The sequence below is a fragment of the Buteo buteo genome, chromosome 13, assembly GCF_964188355.1.
Source record: "Buteo buteo chromosome 13, bButBut1.hap1.1, whole genome shotgun sequence".
Classification (NCBI taxonomy): Eukaryota; Metazoa; Chordata; class Aves; order Accipitriformes; family Accipitridae; genus Buteo; species Buteo buteo.
In genome coordinates, this window is record NC_134183.1 from 10,390,580 (window position 1) to 10,411,024 (window position 20,445).

Consider the following 20,445-nt stretch of genomic DNA (forward strand, 5'->3'; position numbering starts at 1 on the left):
CTCATAGTCAGCTGTATCAGAACTTTTGACAACATAAAAAGTAATATAATAAATCAAGACAGCAGAAGGGTATTGACTCCAGAATTTGCTGCTGCCTACGATGGATGGCAGGGAAGCAGAAGAGGGGTGCCCACTGTCCCTTATAATCTATAACTGAAATTTCAGACCTTATAAGGTGATGGAAGATACTGTCCCAACACACACTGCTTTCAGTACCAAGGAACAAATAGGTAAAAGAATGGATTTAAAGAAACATTTTAATCCCTGGCATGAATATTGATGATCAGCCTCGATCTTAGTTTGTAACAAAATATTGATCTTGCATGTTTCTATGCTAATCTGGCATTTGTTTTATTCATAAAGTCAAGATTTCTTTGTCACAACATAATCTATTAAATACTTTCACCAGTCAGATGCTGTGAAAACCAAATGAAGGGCATTATTGAATAGTGTATTCTGTTTAAAAATAAAAACACTTCTCAAGCTTAGAAACAGTGAAGCCAGGTTTCTCATAGATTTGTGCCTTGAAGTTAAGTTCCCACATGTTTTCCAGCTGAACTTACCCTGCAGCTTTTCCCATTGTAAGGTCACTAGTAAGGTCTCTTTCCTCTGTCCACTTACTTATTTTAGGAATCTTACGGGAGTTTAATATATTTGACAATTTTACCTTCTTACAAATCTGGTTCATATTGGCCAATAGGATTGAATATTATAATAGCCAGGTGTAAAAACCTAAAACATTATACCAGGCTAAAATAAAACAAAATGAAGTACAACTTGGGTGAGAGACTGAGTGCTCAGTGTTCTGGTAGTGGCCTTGTGTTTGAAGACTAAAGAAAATATAATTTTTAAAGAACATAAAATCCTTATTGTTAGTGATGAATAGTAGTGTTGAGCATACTGGGTACAACTGTACAAATTCAAAATTAGCATATGAATACAGATACTATTTCAAGATCTGAGCATCAAGTCTCAATTGTTTCTTGTATTTCCAATGCATCTCCTTGTTTTTTTGCTATTTTCTTTTCTTCTACAATCTTCAGTTAGGACCCTCACTGTTTAAGAAGTGTTTAACTTCTTCCCTTCCTTAAAAGGGAACATATCTGTATTTGATGGGATAGGCTGTGTAGTAAGGATGGACTTTCAGAAAATGGTGTGGCTGTATGCACTCATATACATTTGGGTGTGTTTCTCCTAGGCGTCTGAAAATCACAGCTTCTATGGTGTGAGAAAAGGCTTTAAACACAGGGCTTGTATTTAAAACCAGAGAGTTAGCATATGGTATCTATTGGCAAAAGCTGGCTCTTTGGCAGTGCTATGACAATTATATTCCATTTTAAGCTCAGAGAAAGCTTAAAATCAGGCTTTCGGTAACTGATACCACTGTAGGGTGACTGTGGTAAACCAGAGAATCGGAATAATGTTATCTTTGAAATAGAGATCACAGTTACATTTGACTCCCAAAATGTATTTACACAGGCATTGTAATTAGAACTGTGGATAAGCCATATTGGACAACTTCCATGTAAAGTTGCTTTAAAAAGATTAAGGGATGATATTCTCACCCTCTGGAGTCAGTGGGAGTTTTGCCAATTGCTTCACTCAAGCCAGGAGTTCACCAAAACACAGAAATGCTTCCTAGATTATTAAGGTTGTGATATTTCCTGGCATGAACAAGGATGTATTAAATCAGTCAGTGTTTCTTGTGGCCTCTTATTATGCATGTCTGTTCTGTCTTGGTTTTCTTCCCTTGTTTCCAATTGATTCTACCTTAATATTTCCTGTGTTTGTCAGCATGTACCACAACTTTAACATTATTTAAGCACAGGTTTTTAAATTTAACTAGACGTAGAGGCAATTAATGATGCCATCTGTCTTGGGAGAGAGAGATTACACAAAAGATTGTGTTCCTGAAAGCACTATTTTTTTGGCAAACAAGAAATCCTATTAGACTCTTAGAACATTTGCTCACTAATTTCAGAAGTGCCCACTTTAATGCAGTAGCTGAAAGGCTCAGATACATTTCCTGGAAGTACGGTACACTTAGGCATTCTTTCAAAGTTATATTTTACAGAAAATACCAACCGATACATGATATTTTCAGTAAAACTAAAAATTCAATATATCGTTGAACATCTGTTACCAATACAGTCTGAGTATTTAAATACTTAAAAATCCCTGAAACGTTCATAAAGTTACATGCTACATAAATATAAGTCTTTAAGAAATGTGAAGGGCCAAATAAGTGAAAACAAATTTCTGCCTTTGCGGACTGAGCAGCTGTATGCTGCAATCCGTGTCTTCACACCTACTTCCCCTGTGCACTCATGCAAATGGGACTTCAGGGCAGAGGAAAGAAATGCATGTACTTTGAGATTCAGGCTCTTCATCTGAAAGCCTTTAAAAATCTATATGTCATAAGCATAAAATTAATTTTGATATGAACAACAGGGTATTGCTTATATTTTTTTAAGATTGCTACTGTTAGTATTTTCCTTCAACATGCTGTTGTCATATTGCTGTGTTCCTTTGGAGCACTAGTGGCAGAGAGTCTGCATGATGGATAAGGAGCAATGTGTCTGTGTCAAACATGCAAGTCAATGGGAAGCCACGGCAGATGTAGAAATGAGAAAGTAATCTCTGTTTGGGTCACTGTAGAGATTTGTGCCCATCACAGACACAGTGATATCTTTACTCTCTTGCAGTTCTTGCAGTCTACACTGACCAAAAGGTCACAAGAGGCATGCTGTCCTCAGGCCTGGAGGAACTGGGTGATGCTGTAACCTTTCAGATATAAGATACACTGCCTCATGTTTCCACTAGGCTTTCCACATGCTTCTACTTGGTATCCAAGTCTCTCACAGCTCCCTTTCCCTTGTCCTCACAGGAAGGCTTTTTAGTCTGTCACTGTGTGTGCAGTCCTAGCTGGCCTGTTTGCCACTGCTTCTACATACAGCAAGTAATTCAGAGACACCTACAGATTGTATCGTCCTCCATCTACATGTAACTCTTCCTTAAATTATGCTAGAACTGGAGGAGGTTGCAGTTTGTGACTAACAGCATTGAGGGTAGTGCCTGTAGGAGGATCTAACTCCTGCCTGATAGTCTTCACACCTGTCTGTCCTGCGGTCTGCTGCACGTTGTACTTCATTTCTTGCATTTCATTGTTTATTTTGTGTATAACTCTGATCGGAGTCACAGTGTTGGGTTAGATGAGGAAGGTGGCAAGGCAGAGCCTACTACTGACTGCATCACTCTCTGCACTGCCCAGCCCGGAGCGCAGTGTGGGGCTGTGCACGGTGAAGGTACCCATGGGATTATGCATCAGCTGCCACAAGCTGCCTGGCTGTGAGCACCTCGGCAGGGTTCTGAGGGGCAGAGAAAGCTGGGGACTTGACACAATTCTCTGTTTGCCTCAGGAATCTATTTCTATCTTGGTTATAAGCATCTGTGATTTGTTCCCAAGGGAAAGCGAGATGGAGACACACTGTTTTCAATGTCTTATGGGAAAAAATGGAGGAGAAGAATTAGGTCCATAACTTGGACTGAATCTCTTCTGATTCCCACTCTGTTTTCCAAGACTGACCTTTAAGAGCAAAGCCTTGACCCTTTGAAGTGAAGTCTTGCACAGTATTGACTGAATGCTGCTCAGATCCCAACTTGTCAAGGAGCTGCACCTAAGTAAGTCCATTTAATTGACTGGGACTGTTTGAATGCATAAAGTTACTTACATCCATAGATCCGTGGACAGATAATTTGGAGAATCGGGGTCGTAAGTCACCATTTTCATCAGTCTGATAGCTTACACAGCCCCACGGCTTTTGCAGCAGTAGTGAGAAAACGCTGGATTAAATTGTTCAGTTTGGGCAGAGAGTAAAAGACAAGGCAGAACATAACGAAAGGAGAATTATATTGCTGGGAAGGTTTAGGTGGGTATTCTCCTTCCGTTGCAGCCCAGTGGCTTAAAAAGACCCTGAGGAGGATGGCTTCAGGGCGGTCAGCCAGCATTGGCCATGCAGGCAGGTCTGGGGATAGGAAGAACAGAGTACAGATGTCTCTGAAGCCCATCGATCAGCTCTGGTGTTACAATTTAGTTAATGCTTTGAGGGATGCTTTCTGGGATGCGTTCTTCTGTATTCACATATGCATCTTAAGATTTTCCAATCTTATATTTAGCAGCATAGAGGTTAGCGCCAGTTCTAGGGCCCTAAAATTCAAGTTTTCAGGCCCGCACTGGATCATCCCAGCAGCTGCCACGAGATGGCAGCCGGATAAGATCCTGCGATGGCTGCTGAAATAATCAATTCTACTGCAAATTTTAAAAGTCCTAAAAGAAGCTCTCTTTTCAACACCCAAGTTGCATTAGTATTACACTAATTGACATTTTTACAGTGTCATTCAACCACTTCTTTAAAAATAGCAGGTGTGCTCTTTACAATAATGCAGACATCAATACTAGATGCAAATGAAACAGTTGAACTGGAGAAAGAAAAGCTATAATTTAGTAACTCTTTAAGAATTTATGTTTCTTTCCCTTCTCAAGTTTACATTTTAAAGCTGAAGCATTTTTATCGCAGTTGTAAAGAATTACACTATAATTGTGACTTTATTCACTTGAGATGTCTTTACCATGAAGCAGAGGCTCTTAAGCTGTGCACACTGAAGGAGAGTGTCTTCTGGCAGCACTTGGCAGCCTGTGTAAAAGGGAGCAATTCCAGACTTCATCGTATTTCCTTGGACAAACAGCCAGTAAGCCTTGTAGGATGTATTTCTACGTATTTTTTTTCCAGTGGTGGGATTCTGGAAAATCCTAATCTGTCCTTTGCTTAGCTTAACCTTAAGACTATCTAAAATCTTAACTACTGCCTCTACTTTTTCTTTTTTTGTTTAAATCATAACTCATAATAAAAACCCAGATCTGACTATCTTTGAACTTTCATTTGTTGTTTGAAAACTAAATATCAGTTCTAGACTTGACAAGTGAGCTCTGTTCCAGTTTAATTTCTGAATGCACGAGTGTCCTGAAAGTCCTCAGGTGAAAGCTCCTTATGTTATGCTAATTTGCCATGCAATCCTATCAGGATGTGACACCTACAATGGTAAATACCTATGATTGCATATGTGCCCTTATTGTATATACTCAGAAAATGAGGATAGACTCAAGTAATAGATATTTATTCATCTGTATGATTGTATCATTCTTTATCTTTACTTAAACTTGACCTTTGCACAGGCCTTCTTCTAACAGCTTCTGATTTAGTGGAGGAGATGATAGTTCATCTGGTTATTAACTGCCTGACCTCCACAGACATTGCTTTGTAGACTATGGAAATATGTTCATAAAATAATAAAAAAAAAACCAAAACCAAAAAAACCCAACAAAACACCACAGCTCAGATTTTCAAGGCATTCTAGAAGCTTTTGACACCCATTTTATAATGCTTCAAAGGAAAACCTGTTGCAATCTAATAGAAGCTACTACAGAGCTGAACCTAAATGAACTTTCTAGCCTGCTAAGAGAAGAACAGCCCAAACTAATAAGTAGGTCTGATGTTTTGTTTGTTTTGCCTGTACTTGAAGCTTTGTGGAGCTGTTAGACTGTTTTGAAGATTATGTGCCACAAAGGTGGAGCTGAGTTGATGTTTCTAAGAAACGTTTTCATTTGGTTTGGGTGTTTGGTTTTTTTTGATAGACTGCAGGAACAGGTACTATTCTCTGTCCTGAGACAAAGTGAAAAGCCTGTAATTGATTTCAGTAGGCTCACATTTCTGCACATAGGGTTTTTTCAGTTAAACTTGGCCACAGATAGAAATGTTACATCCTGCTTGTTTTACTGGGAGGATACTTCTCCCTTTGACATGGGAACCTTGCTGGAAAGTGGTGTTTCTTGCCCCACTGTAACACTAGGCATTGCTGGAAACTATATCAAGATCTGTTCTTCACTGCTTTTATCTGATGTTGTGTGCTTTTTCTTTAGAGCTCATGTAGTGCCACTCTTACCTTTTCGCCCCGACTTCTGCATCAGTTTCAACCGCTTCTATATTTCACAGTTTTCAAAGGCATTAATAGTGGGAGCCTGCCTGAGCTCCTTCTCCTAGTTACAGGTGGTGATGTCAAGAATGATGAGTGCCATTTTATTTGCCGTATACAATCTAGTTCTACAAAGTATGCAGGGAACCAAAGAATATGTGGGCAAAGCCTCCAATCTAATCCCAGCGATGGTGGGGAGCAGTGCTGGAGGTCTGTAAATGGCACTCCTTCCTCCACCCACAGAGCCGTCTGTGGAATCAGCACTCCTGTGAAAGTCTCCATCATCCTTCACAGAGACTATTCTTTCAGTTGAAGAGTCGTGTCTCCATTGGGGCGATTGGTGCCACCCTTGTTAACGCTGCTTTCTTCTCCACCATACCCTCTTTTCTGTGCCTACGTCTTTGCTCACACACTGCATGATGCTTCATCAAGGCAGGCCAGTAGCATCAGGACTGCAGAACTGGAAGGAGCAGCCAAGCTGAGACCTTCCTGTGCTCTGACATTTCAATATGGCAAAAGAAGCAGAAGAGAGAGCAACAGGTATGTCTAGGTATGTCTAAATTATATTGCCTGAATTGGTCACATACATGTGACACTTAGCTCTTCTTGCTCTAACATTACATGTTTTTCTCAGTTCATGTTCTTCTCCATATCTGCTGCTGACAGCAGCCCTAGCCATACTGATTTAGCTTAGTGCTCTGCATGCCAAAGAGCACTTTCAAAGCAGTGGAAATAGATGATCTTAACACGAGCCTGGTAACATCTTCACAGAAAATGAGAACTCATCAACTATGGACTCCACCTAATTAGACTTCTTTAGACACAGATATAAAGGATTCCGGTGCTCTTTTCTTTGTTTATTACAATTAATTTTAGGTCATTATGCTCAAGGGACACCTGCTAACTTCAATATGGTCAACATGTGCTTAGTATGATATAATGAGCTACTCCTTTCCATTTGGGAATATATATTGATGTATTATTGGTGAAAGGTGCCAGACTGATAGAGCCAGCACACAGATGTCCACTGCCCACTTCCAGGATAAGAGCACTATAAGCAGCAGCATAGTTGTTGTCTTCACAGGGCTCCACCAGCCAGACTCAGGCCTGCCAAACTTCCATCCTTGCTCAAAACTACCAAAAAATGTTGCCTATTGCCTGATTGCTACAATTTTGCAAAGAGCACTTGTGACCTTCAGGAACTGGAATGGGACTTAGAAATTGTTCCATCAAAGAATTCAGTGAACTAGTTACTAATGATCTGGCCTGCATTTGAACTAATAAAATGGGAAAAAATTATCCATCAAAATAAAGTTAGACCCAGTGCCCAGGCCCTGTGTCTTTCGCATTTCTGTAGCAGTACAAAGGGGATTTAAAGGGCACTTCTGGATTTCTATGGCAAAAGGGAATCCCCTGCTCAGATAAAGCTGGAATCTTATGCCATCTGATCTTTCTTCCTTTCTCCTGACATTAGGGATGTTCTGGAACACATCCAGGGCAGAAGGGGACATGGCCACAATATAGTGTTCTCTGACAGTCCTGAGCCAGGAAAAGAATCCTTGGGGGTGATCCCAGCTGGCACACAGTAATGACCATTTGGCTGCTTTAGCTGGCAGTAGGGGTGGTTCAGCCTCAGGCTCAGGCCCAGAATGAAAGGAGGTGGACAGGTGGCTTCCAGCCATGTTTGCCTTCCTCCCCCTTGTGCTCATGGAGACCTACACCCTATAGTTAAAAGAGCAAAAAATACGATGACTTCACCTATGTAGAATGTAACTGTGACTGAAGCTTAAATAGGTGTTTAGAGCTCTTCTTCTGTACAGTGTTAAAGAGTGACAGGCAGGGGAGGTCATGGAGACCTTCCTTCATTACATGGTAGGGACATCTGTCCACCTTATTGATCTGAGCCCTTAATTTTGTAGGCAATGGTATGAGGGTAGTCGGTCTGAGATGATGAAACCATGTCCAAAGCAACTGGTTGATGCACAGACTAAGCAGAACTAGCAGTTGGTCAGTCTCATGATTTCCAGCATGAAACTTGCCCTGCTAAAATTTTTTTCTCCTCTTCCCCATGTTATAGCCCATTCCTTGGGCAGAGAGGAGGCTGGAGACAGCCCCTGGGGCAGGGATCCAGGAGTGCTTCTGTGCCTTCCCAGAGCAGCAACTGGGAACGTGCCAGTGGGATGTTAGAGCCAGGTTGGCATGCTGAGTTTTTGTTCAGATTATTTGAGATGTATCACACAAGTAATTAATGGGTCTCTTCTCTATATCTGAAATTAAAACAATGTCACTTGCATGTACTTTAATTTTAGTTACCGATAACATGGGATTTGTTGAGTAAGTCTTGCAAAACGTATGTGCTATCCCACACTTGGTACAGTTTGTCTGAATCTCTACGAGGGTGTAATGAATTTGTCTTGTGCTAATGGCTGTTTATGTTTGCCAGGCTGCATTTTTTAATGCTTTACCTGCTGTTAAATGCTCAACCCATTGTCTACATATTGCCAGAACACAGCTCTTGTACTTACCCAGATGCACTACAGCTGCAGGGACATCTTTGCTTACCTTCTGTGGTTTTTCCATCTCAGCCATTTTATGGTCCACCTTCAGACAAACTTGCCTCCTGCCCCTCTGTTTGCGCATCAACAAAGCTTCCCGATGGTGCTGTTGTAGACTTTGAGGTTAGAGCAATGCAGATGTAATATCAGGGTCTGGATTAAGAGCAACCAGTTCACTTTGAGCTAGTGAACAGTCCTTGGATATCAAAGATTTTCAGCAGTCCCTGGTCCCCTCATGTAGCCCTGCCATCTCTTTCTGGGGCAAAGCTTTAACTGAGAATCTAAAATCCAACTCAAACAAGGTTCAAGACACATTGGCTGTTACTGGTTTGTTGATAATATTTATGGAAATTAATGTAATGCTTCTACAGTATGTATAGTTTATAATTATTATTCAGCTCATTGAAAACATTAGCACATACTGGAAAAGTACAAATCGATATGAAAGTTCCTTCCTGTCTTGCAGAAGTGATGATAAAGAATAAATTATTGAAGAAAATTAAGCATTATAATTGGGGAACATTCCCCTATTACTAAGTAAAGCCAGCCATTAGCATCCGATTTGCATTTTATACCATGCAGCAGGAAATATTTAAGTTGACAAATAGGATATTTAATACAGCAACAGATACTTGGCAGTTAGATATTAACAACTGTTACTGATGTGATTTATTCACCATTATAAAAAGGGCATTACTATGTGCATATGATTCAGAAATTAACTCCAGTTTACCAAGAGGCCTTGACTGCCTGACCTCTTAATATCCTTATAATGACGCCATTTACCATTCAAAGGCTTATTCAAGTCATTCACTGCTAGATTTGTTTTAAAGGGGTCCACTGTAGGGCAGATATTTGTGTATGTTAACATTTCTCATTGGTGTAGTAGGCACAAGCATTTTTTAAGTGGGAAAAACTCATGGGTAAAGCCATGCTCAGGTTATTGGGGGCAGAGGAGCCTCGCAGAAGCAATCCACAGTACTTCCTTCTGCTACACCCTTGGCATGGACTAGCCTCACAAATCCTGCTTGACTTGTACATGCTTTAATGCTTTGAAATCATCTTGAGGTTTATATGAGGCTTTTATCATTGCCTGCAAATAAGTCCTGCACATGGGTGGGGTGGGCTTCCCTTCTGCCTGCCTGTGGGACATGTCCCACTGGCAGCCCTACAATCTTATGGTCTGATTTCTTGTGTAGTTCTGCAAGTATAAATCTGCATTAGCACCACAAAACAGCAGTGTGAGTGGAAGCAGAACCATACTGCAAGTCATATGGTTTCCTGCATGCTGAAGTATCCAGTCTGATAAGCCATGTACTGCAAAGGGAACAGGCTTTGCTCTACCCCTGTGATGACCGATACATATCCTTACAGATTTCACACTTCCCTGCTCCTTTTACTCAGTTTACCTTTGCCATCTGGAACTTCCCTTTTTCTATCACAAAATACCTATTTGTAACTCAAGGCTGATTTTATTTAACATTAATTATTCTTCAGCTGAAAAATCCAGGTGTGATATTCAGTGTTTGGATAATTACCTATTTAATATGATACAGGCTTTAGAGCTGTTGAGCTCATCTCTTTGCTTTTTCCAATTGTGGCTAAAATCTTGGTAGTGCAGGTCACTGTTTTGTTTTAAGCCTTTCAATTTTCTCGCAAAAGCTACTTTTGAAATCCCCATTTGGAAGTGGTTTATCACTGCAAATGAGGCACTGGCACAAGGAAACCGTAAGCAAGCCTACCAACATGCATGAAAATAAAGGCATAGATGTTCCTTTACGCGATTGCTAAGTTTCACCCTTCTTGTTCTCTCTCTTTTTTTTTTTTTTAAATTTTAATGCACCTGTTTGTGTTTTGATTAGGTATGGGCAACGGACCTTGACCTTTGCTATAGTGACCAGCTGGCCTTGACTCAGCTTATGTTGTACGTGACAGATGGAAATCTGGATTGTCACTCTAGCCGCTTTGAAGTATCTCTTGGTTCAAAGAAAACGAAAAGCCAATGTATTGAGCATGAGGAGACAAAAACTGTAAGCAGTGATTTGTTTACAAATAAAATTATTAATGTAAACTACCAAAAAGTTAAAATCTGTCCTAGATCACTGTTCTAGACGAGCTGAAACTGCTCCTTTCAGATTTTAAACTGCTACTTTTAGATTTTACAAGGTTAATAAAGTAAACGGGTTACTATCACGTTAGAAATTAAAGGAAAGGTTCTGGATGCTTATGGGTACCTGATTATTCATCCTGTGTACTCAGCAATATTGATTTGTGGTAGTAATTAACTTCTAAATATTTCAGGTAGTTTTCAAGTTGTAAAAAATGTGGTAGTTTATATGTTGCAAGAAAAAGGAAGGAGGTGAAAGCACTTCCCTGACTACAGGAGTAACTTAAAAGCAGTCAAGAAGAAATCTGAGCCTTCAGCTGATGAGGTCTGATTTGGGATCAGAAGTTAGAGCACTGAAGTTCTACCCCAGCTTTGTACTTCCATGCACAAAACTGAGGGTAAAGCAATCGGGGCTACAGCTGCAGAAGGATCTGGACACCTAAATCCCTCCCAGCTCTCACTTAAGTTAAACCCAAATGTTGGTTCTCAGAACCTTCGTTCAGTTCTGCATCCATCTAACTGTTCAGTATTAATATTCAGTATTAATAAATTATGGATACGGTCATTTGAACAGGAAGACAAACTCATAGCACCCTAACCAAGGTGAGTTCCCAAAGCAGGAATATACAGTCATACTCCCTCCTGCTTGCTCTCTCTGGCCAAGTTACAAAGCCCAAGGGGGAGGAGCACCTGTTTGCAACACCAAGCAGGATAGCTGAGCCCTGAAAACCCCGGCTCAATCTGTTTTCTATTGCCAGGTCGGATTCATCCACACTCGGTGTGACGTGCTGGGAATTCAGGTGTGCTTGCCTCTCCATGGGTCTTGCACACAAAGCTGAGGTGCTCAGGATTGTAGGTTTGGGTACTGAAATGATGAGTGCTGTGGCACTTGCTTCTTGTAGATCTCACCTTTAATCTCTCTGAAAACTCTGAAGATTGTGTCCGTAATAGTGCCTCACAGGGATGTGATTTTAAATAAGATGATATTTGTGTATTGCTTTGAAATCCATATAAACAACGCACTGTCACAGAAGCATGGTTAACATATTACTTGTTTATTATGCTGATTTGTTGTATTAGAACACTCTTGCTGCAGGATTTACTATCGTTCTGAACATTGACACTGTCCCTCTAAAAAGGGAAGAAAGGCCTTTAGAAAAGTCAGAGTAAGAAATGTATATATATGTATACATATAGATATAAAACAGATGCTGTTTTACACATTTTGACAGAAGATTCACAACTCCCTTTTTTTCAAACACAGAGGAGGAATGTAGCACCATTCCAAAAATGTCATGGAGCTATAATTTAGAGGTTAATGAGCTCTTGATCTATTGTTCTTGTCAAGCAACCACTTTTAGTTGGAGAGAAGTAAATTAGATATGATTAGTCCCAGTAGTACAAGTTTTAGAAATGAAAAGTAATCAAGTAGCAACTTTTTTTAATTAAAATTCTGTCAGAATTAACATAAATTGTCACTATATCCTTTATTTTACTTCTTTCTGTATTTCTGAGGGTTTTATCTCCTTAAGAGTTAACTACAAAAATGCACTCTCTCAGGAAAATATCTTTAGAAAAAGAAACAAACAAACCAAGAGACAAATGCTTTTACAGCACATGATCTGTAATGAATGATTAAGTAAAACACTTTCTGTAAAATTATGATGTTAATAATGATTCTGTCCCTTTTAATTTATTATATATTCTCAATCCTGGTAGGTTTGATTTTGATAAAATGAAGCAGCAACTGAGTTTGTGTGATGATTTTATTTTTAGAAATCCTTCTTTGAAAGAACAAATTTCCTAGATACTGCTGCTACTGTAATTATGTACAAAACCAATCACTCATTATAGTTAGGATACATTATCTTCTAGACAGATGAGGCTAAATAAGCAACACATTAATAATTCATACTGCAGTTCATTATGCATGTGTATGCATGCTTTGTAGCTGAAATAAGCACCTCATCAACCTGATGCCAACCCTTAAACAATAGTTCTGTGTTATTGCAGCCACATTCAAGTTTACGCTTGTTAAACTGCTACTTGGATTATTTTATCAAGCATTCATTTATTTGTGGTCCCCCACTGCAGAGAACAGATTTTGGAAGCTCCTTTTTTAAGTTAATGACTTGAGCAATGGGTGTTATTAATTCTCAGAATATTATAAACATGATTAATTTTCAGGCAGAGATGTATTATATAAGGATTTCAACTATGTCAACTTAAATGAGTCAATGTCAAAACAAATATCATTTTAGAAAAAATACTGTAAATTATATGCTTCAGTGTGCAGTATCCCCACTCTGAATGAACAGTCCAGTATTAAAAATAACATCACAGGAAAGCCTTGGTGTAGGAGAACATCTCTATTCAGTTCTACTCAATGCAACATCTCTATTCTTTTGTCCAAAGCACTAGTAAGAGTTTAAACTCAAATGCAGTACTGATTTTTATCCATAGTATGAACTCCACCTGTATCAGTTGTGTAGCTCCTTGGAGTCACTGCGCCTAGTCTACCCAAAGACTTGCTAGAAAAATTATGCACACTAATGCTATAGCAGAATGCTCAGTCTTGGAGAAACCCAATTTCAAAAACCACTGATTATCCACTTTGGAATTTCTGCTATCAAGAAGAGCTGATTCTAGAACAATGTATGTTACCACAGGGCAGGATGGATTCAGAGGATCCACTTAGAATGATTTTACAGGGCTCTGTTACCAATGAAGCAGTGAAAATATCAAAATGTGGTTCATAAAGAGTGATTCTGTAGACCTGATCTATAATATAAGATTTTACATACAGTGTGAGGTGAGGATTTAATTTTGCTGCATGGAAGTGTTTATGTTCAATAGACATTGTGATGAACACGAATTCCTCCAAATGGAGTCTTACTCCACACTTAGATGAGTTCACCAAGAAAAAGCCATTTAAATAGTAAATTGTTGGTTTCTGATATAAACTGGTAGGAAAATAAAGAATCCTGTGTTGTTTCCTCTAGCCTTCTCCAATAAGCAACCGGTGTGCAGTAGCAAGCAGTCAACTGAGGCACTCCAGCCTTTCAGTAATCTACTATAATGTTCTCCTCCAGATGTGTAAAGCTCACAGTGTTGGATTTGACCTCCAGGTATGAACAGGAAAGATTAGAGAACATGATATTCACTCTGCATAATTTTTGTATGTAAATTCTAATATGGTGAAACCACTTAGCACAATGTAAAGTTGAAGTGTTCTGTTTAGCATAGTATAATGTTTAAGCGTTCTGTTAAAAACACAGCAAGGTGTTGCTCTACAGTTTTCTTGAAGAGGACTTAGTATAAATCAGAATTGTTTCATTTTAAATTCTTTTCATGACACTAATTAATGAACTCTCAATTGCATAAAGGTCTTCAGTAGTTCCTGTACAAATTAGTCCAATATTCTAACACTTACTTGTCAGCTTATTTTAGCTGGGGTATAAGTCTTGAAGAATGGCACTACTGAGATATCTGTCTGATTTGGCTTAAGACTGGAAGCAGTGAAGGATGAAGAGTATTACAACATGTTTATGTTACACAGTAGGGAGTGAGATAGTGTTTCTCTTGGAGACTACGGAGAGAATGCTGTCCCGGCAGGTTTGTTCACGCGGCTCTGCAGGCAAAAAGGATTGTGGCTGTCAGCCAGGAGCTGTGCTTGGGTTTAGGACCATGCTAGCACTGAGTTTTCATGAGAGCACTTGGGCATCATATGGCCCTTTCACACACCTCTGTACCCATAAGAGAAGATACACCTTCAGAGGCCAAGAGGTCAGGTGATAATGGAGAACAGAAAGAATGAAGAAATGCAAATGCAGTCTTTGCTAGGCAACAAAGCGCTTCAGGCTTATGAACAGAATTGTAAAAGAATGAAATGTAAAAGAGTTTAGAAGATGTTATGCAAGACAGAACAACAGATAGAGATTTCAGATCCTAGGGCACAGGGCTGCACTGGGAAATGCAGAGTTTTGCAGAGTTTTACGTGTTTTCTCAGTATAAACCCTCCCTAGGGACGGCACCTGCTCATGAGACCTCTCCCAGTGACATGCTAACTGTCGCTTAGCGCATCTAAAAATAGAATGGTGAGTTTTGCTGCTGACCAAACTGTTACCAGTATCAGGCCCATGATGAACCAAAGCAGAAAGAAGGTTAATGAAAGTTCATGTCCTGTGTATACCTAAGGTGATTCATAAGCTTGAAGAACAGGAAAACCTAAGCATATTTTCACTGTCTTTCAACTTAAGTGTGTGTAAGGCTTTCAGGGGTTAACCTGTCTCTTGATAAAAATAACTGTGTAAGGAGATAATTTTTAAGATACTTATGACCATCTCTTACTGTTTTGAAACAAAAATACTTGCTATTGAATAGACTGTGCCTTATGTATTCTATTTACATGAAGTTAACGTATTGTATTTGCTACAATAAGTTAGAGCAATGATCTACTTACAATCCATTACACAATTCAAAACTAGCCTTTCTTAGACACAGTTATGTACTTACTGTCCCTGTGTAATACATTTATTATAATTAGCACTATTTTAGGAATAATTAAAGCACCTTTGTCTTTTTATTTAACAGGAAAAACAGGGGACAGTTTTTATACTGTATGAAGATCAGAAGCGATACAGATTGGGCATGATGTAAGTATACACTGTCAGTTCCACAGTCTGCCACACTTGATCCGAAGCAAGTGACCCCACAGCGTGTGCTGGCTTGGGCTCTGACAAAGGTCATGAAGGAAATGAACAATCTGAACACCATGCACTCAAGTTCAATGACTGTCACCTACTGTTCAGGAAAGTATAATGACTTCTTATAAGATTGGCCTTTTGAAAAGTTTTAGGGAGGCTTTAAGCATTTTAGTAATAAAAGAAGAAAAGTACAGGAATCTGCTTAGGTCAAAGCCTAACTGCATTGCAGACTAAAGACCTACTGCAATTAGCTTTACAAGAGCTAGATTCACTGTCAATAGCAATCTAGCTGTGAGAGCACATGGATTAGCACAGACTTACTTTTACAGGCAACATTATTAAAAACCTAACTATACGTGACGCAAAGAAGGTTGAAGTTTAATGCCTTTTTATATTGTCCTTCACAAAGTGATCACTGGCAGTCAGGCAACAGCAGATCTGATAGTTTAGTAATTCTTTAGACATATGAACCTCTCCTAAGAAGTCTAAGAAAGCATAATCTGGACATATCTACTATATACTGATTGAAAACCTCTCCTCAGAGAGAATTTATGTAAAGTTTACTGCCAGAGTAGGACATAAAGAGTGAGGGGCTGAAACGGTCTGTTCTCAGTCTGCTCTGTATTCCTTTGATGCTGGAGCTATTTCATTAATGAGCTGGATAAGAAAACAGCTTCCTCGAGTGCTGGATGTGAGTGCGAGTATTTTGGAGAGCAGAAATAGAATTCAAAATGATCTCGACAAATTGAAGAGACAATATGAAAAACAGAATTGCATTCAGTTGGAAGCAGGTGCAAGAAATTACATTTGAATAGCAGTAATGAATATGAGGAACAACTAGCTTTGCAGAAAAGGATCTGAGTTACAGTGGCTTACAAACTGCCTGCAGCTCACAATGTCATGATCTTATGGAAGAAGGTAAACAATATAACCTGGGAGGCATTGGAAGTAATCCTTCCATTGTACTCAGAGGGAGGCAATGAAAATGTTTAGAGTTCTAGAAAGCATGACTTACAAGGCAAGACTAAAGGGGGTGGGGGGCAGGAGTGAGATCTGCTAACAATCTTCAAGCACATAAAAAGCCTCTGCAGGAAGGAAAAAACTGATTTCCATGTCTTTGGTAGTAGGACAAGAAGAAATGAACTTAACTTGCAGCAAGAAAGATTCACGTTTAGTATAAGTAAAATTTCTGATACTAAGGGAAGAACTAATTAGATTGTTCAGTGTGGTTGTCATTGACAGTGTTTAGTAACAGATTAGACAAACCTCTGTCAGGATAATATTAAGTAGCATTGATCCTGCCCTAGCACAGGGAACGGACTAAATGAATCCTGAAGATTGTTTCTAGGGCTATGATTCTTTCAGCCTGTACTGAGCTCCTTGTGGATGAGGCTATTGGTAGTATGCAAGTGAGTCAGATTTGTTCAAAGCTTAGATACTCCTATACTATACTGCAGTCACAATGTAAGCAGCTTACATGATTGAGCTGTAAGATAAATTTGAAAGGAAATCACTAAACTAGAACTTGTAAAATATCTACAGGAGCCATTTAAAAATTGATTTAGGCATCTGAAAGTGTCCATAAGCTGCTAAACTCTCTTAACAGCCCACTGATGCTGAAAGGTGAGCTCTTTCCTTCCCTGACCCCAGCTATGAAGTCCTCCTCCCTCCTGACCTTCCTTTTGCATAGTCTGTGGTGCTTGTACACCTCTCCAGGAGTTGATTCAGCTGAATAATTCAGCAGAAAGCTTTCTTTTATTGGATTGGTTTTCTGTGAGGCTAAGATAGAATCAGCCCATAGAGGGGTATATAGTGAGCAAGAGAGTTGTGAAAGATAGGTGGGGAGGAAGTGAAGAGAGGAGAAGGACCCGTCCCTTTCAGAGTCAGTGAACTGTTGGATTGGCTTGTCCCTGTTTGTGGGGTTTCACTCTGTTAGTCACGTACTTTGGAAAATGGAGTCCTAACGTTAGAGATACTGCATCCTACCTACATTCTTGCTAACTCCTTTGGACCAATACATTGGTGGTTGCTTCCCCAGTAAGAAACGTAATAATACCTCTTGGATAACCAGCTTGAATGGACAGTTATTAATATATTACCAGAATACTCTCAAATTTATTTGCCATATATTCTGATCCCAGATTTGTCTTCCATCAGATTTTCAATGCAATTTCATTATCTTAATTTGGAAATATTTTCAAGAATGTAACAGTTTGAGCTTGTAAAATCACTGAAATACCAGAAACACCTACGTGAATCATCATCCATTTTACTACATTGGAGATCTATTGTCAGTTCCAGTCAGTAAATGAAGTACATTCTTCCTCAGCATAATATCCTGTTCCCTAAGTTCATATGTATTGAGAGTCTGTATGTGCCACTGAGAAATCAAAGCCTCAAAAGCTACAAGAGTCTAAGAAATGCTGATACTGCTGAAATTTCTTTCCGATGTCTTTCACAAATAGTAGGCAGAAGCAACAGTTCTTCTGAACTAATCTAGGTGTTTAAAGTGTTCTACTGTCTGAGTCCTAACTCAAGAGTAGCTTTTTACTTGGAGTAGCTGAAACCTTCCTGCTTACTTCTGCTGAGTTGATTAATAAAAATTATTTATTACACAAATCCTTTCTGTTGACAAGTTAAAATGGAGCCTCATCTTTCATATCTCCCTGAAGATTGCCACCTTGTGAGATTGAAAATACTCATTAAATTCCATCACCAGACAGGCACAAATGAGAGGGCGATTGTTTTTAAGCATGTGAAGGGAATCATTGGTAAACTCATTTGTTTGGATATCATTAACAGAACAATCGGAGAGGATCTCCAGGGGGTCCTCATGACCTTTGCTCGCAATCTCTTCATCATCCATCAAGAAATATCAGCACCTAATATGCAAGGCGAGACCAATTTTAAGGTGAGGTGTTAATTAACTAACGATCCTGGTTAATTTCTGTACAAGGGCTGAAAATACCTCATGCTGTATCATAAACAAGTGCTAAACCATTCCTTTTTTATTGTTAGCGGTATGTATTTTACAGTGTCTAGGTCAATATAGTAAGTCTCCCAACGAACCTGTTAGTTAAAATTAAGTTTGAAACTTTTTCTTTGAAAAGAGACATACTTTAGTGTGAAATTACTTGTAATGTAATGCTCTCAACTGTCCTTTGTAAGAGCAAAGGAGCTATTGGCACTGCCTCAGACAGTTCTGTCACAATTGTCTGTTTTATTTTAAAGGGACACCATCAAGGTAGGAATCTTAAATTAGAAACAAACTTCTCGGTTCATAATAGCTCCTTAGATTATTAACACTGATTTCTTTTAAGCAGGCAGCCACTGAGTATTTATTCCATTAGTTCACATCTTTCACCCCGCCATCAATTTCACAAGTCAATTCTGCTCCCAATTTTCTCTGCTCTTTAAATCTGCCCGCAGTGCCCATCCCTGAGTGCCAGAGGATGCTCTGGGGTGGTGCGGGGGGAGGCAGGACAAAGCGCTGGGGCTTGTCACACTGGGAATGTTCCCCCAGGAGCGCCCACCTTTACTCAGAAGCTCCTTTGTGACGACCTCGCTGGCAAAAGGAGACAGTAAAGCAATAATGAATCCAACCCCATGCCCTGAAACAAGCACTCATTACAATGGTGCTTTTTGATTCCAGAGAATAGCTAAACTTTCCAGAGGGAGTTCTTTTGCTAAACTGCATCACCTTTAACTTTATCAAAAGTTTCTAAGATCCTGTCTGTAAGCGTTTTGTAGAAAGGTGAAGGGGAGCACTGTGTAACAGATTCGTGTCTTAAAGCACATACTGTAATTTATATCAGATTCTTTCCAGTGTTAACTCTGACTATATTTTCGTCTGACAAGCAGAGTATGAAATGACAGTTTTAGAGAAGATAAAATTAAATTTTAGCATGTTACAGAATAAACAAACAAACAAAAACTCACCCCTTTTTTCAATATGAGGGAGTGGAAAGCAACCATTGAAGAAAAACATAAAAAGGAACTCGTCTTTGTAGTGAGTTAACAATGATTTACATACATGAAATAGAACACCTGTTAGTTAATTAGAAGTACAAATTGCAATGAATTGTATTTTTTATTTACCTGAGATTTGTACATATTTACTAATAATTTCCCCAACTGTCCCCAAAGTAATAGTAAATTTAATTGGTGCATCATGTCCTGTGTAACACTGGTTACCTTTTCAAGGCAAGTACTACCAGCTGTGCATTTTGGCTGCTAGATTTCATTATAATGCCCATTAAATAACTTGTATTCCTTGAATCCGTTACAGATGGCAATTCAAGGTATCAAAGCAATTCTAGGAATTACAGCAGAAAACAAACTGAAATTGGAAGAGGAGCAACCTTTGAAAGCAGATGCTCTGAAAGAATAGTTAACGGAAAATGTTTAAGTGCCTTATTCTTTATGCTTCTGGAAACACTTTCTCATCTGTAAGAACAGGTTTGGTTTTCCTTCTGTATTGGCATGTGAAGTAATATTAACTGAGACAGTACATTTCCATGATTTCCAAGCGCAGTGTTTAGAAGGATATCCCTTCTTTCACAAAAATAAACTGTTGAAAAGCAGAGGATCATGATAAATGCCCCTGAAGTTCATACTGTCATTCCTGAGGGTACAGAATCTGTTATTAAAATCTTATTAATAGGGGTCACACTGTCTTTGTCACTAAATCAAACTAGGAGATCATACTCCATTGAAAAGAGTCCTGTACCCCTGAATTCCCTTTCAAACCTTCTAAAAGACAGGCTTCTGACATGAAAGTAGGTCTAGTGTTCCTCTGCCCATAAACAAATACACTTAAATGCCATCCTAGCAGTAAGGCTAGCAACCTGGATTCCTCTTCAGAACTGACTGTCCGCTATTTCTTTTGTTATCTACACAATTTTTGCAGCAGCTGTTTCATGTTCATTTTCAAATTATCAAAAATAATAGTAATAGCACTAACTCAACAATGGATTCTGAGAGAGGACTATTAGAATTATACTGGAACGATGATTCCCAGTGTACCATGACTTTTACGGATCTATCT

General features: G+C 39.1%; 1 protein-coding gene across 1 annotated transcript in view; it reads left to right on the plus strand.

Annotated features, from left to right (window-relative positions):
• LOC142038449 (IQ domain-containing protein H-like) overlaps positions 1 to 20,016 on the plus strand; it is a 53,150-nt gene extending 33,134 nt beyond the window's left edge. Inside the window, exons 9-11 of the mRNA XM_075043889.1 lie at positions 15,286 to 15,347; positions 18,201 to 18,309; positions 19,687 to 20,016. Coding sequence (XP_074899990.1) covers positions 15,286 to 15,347; positions 18,201 to 18,309; positions 19,687 to 19,788 — 273 coding nt within the window. The 3' untranslated portion in view covers positions 19,789 to 20,016. The remainder of the gene's footprint in view (positions 1 to 15,285; positions 15,348 to 18,200; positions 18,310 to 19,686) is intronic.
• The last annotated feature ends 429 nt before the right edge of the window (positions 20,017 to 20,445 follow it).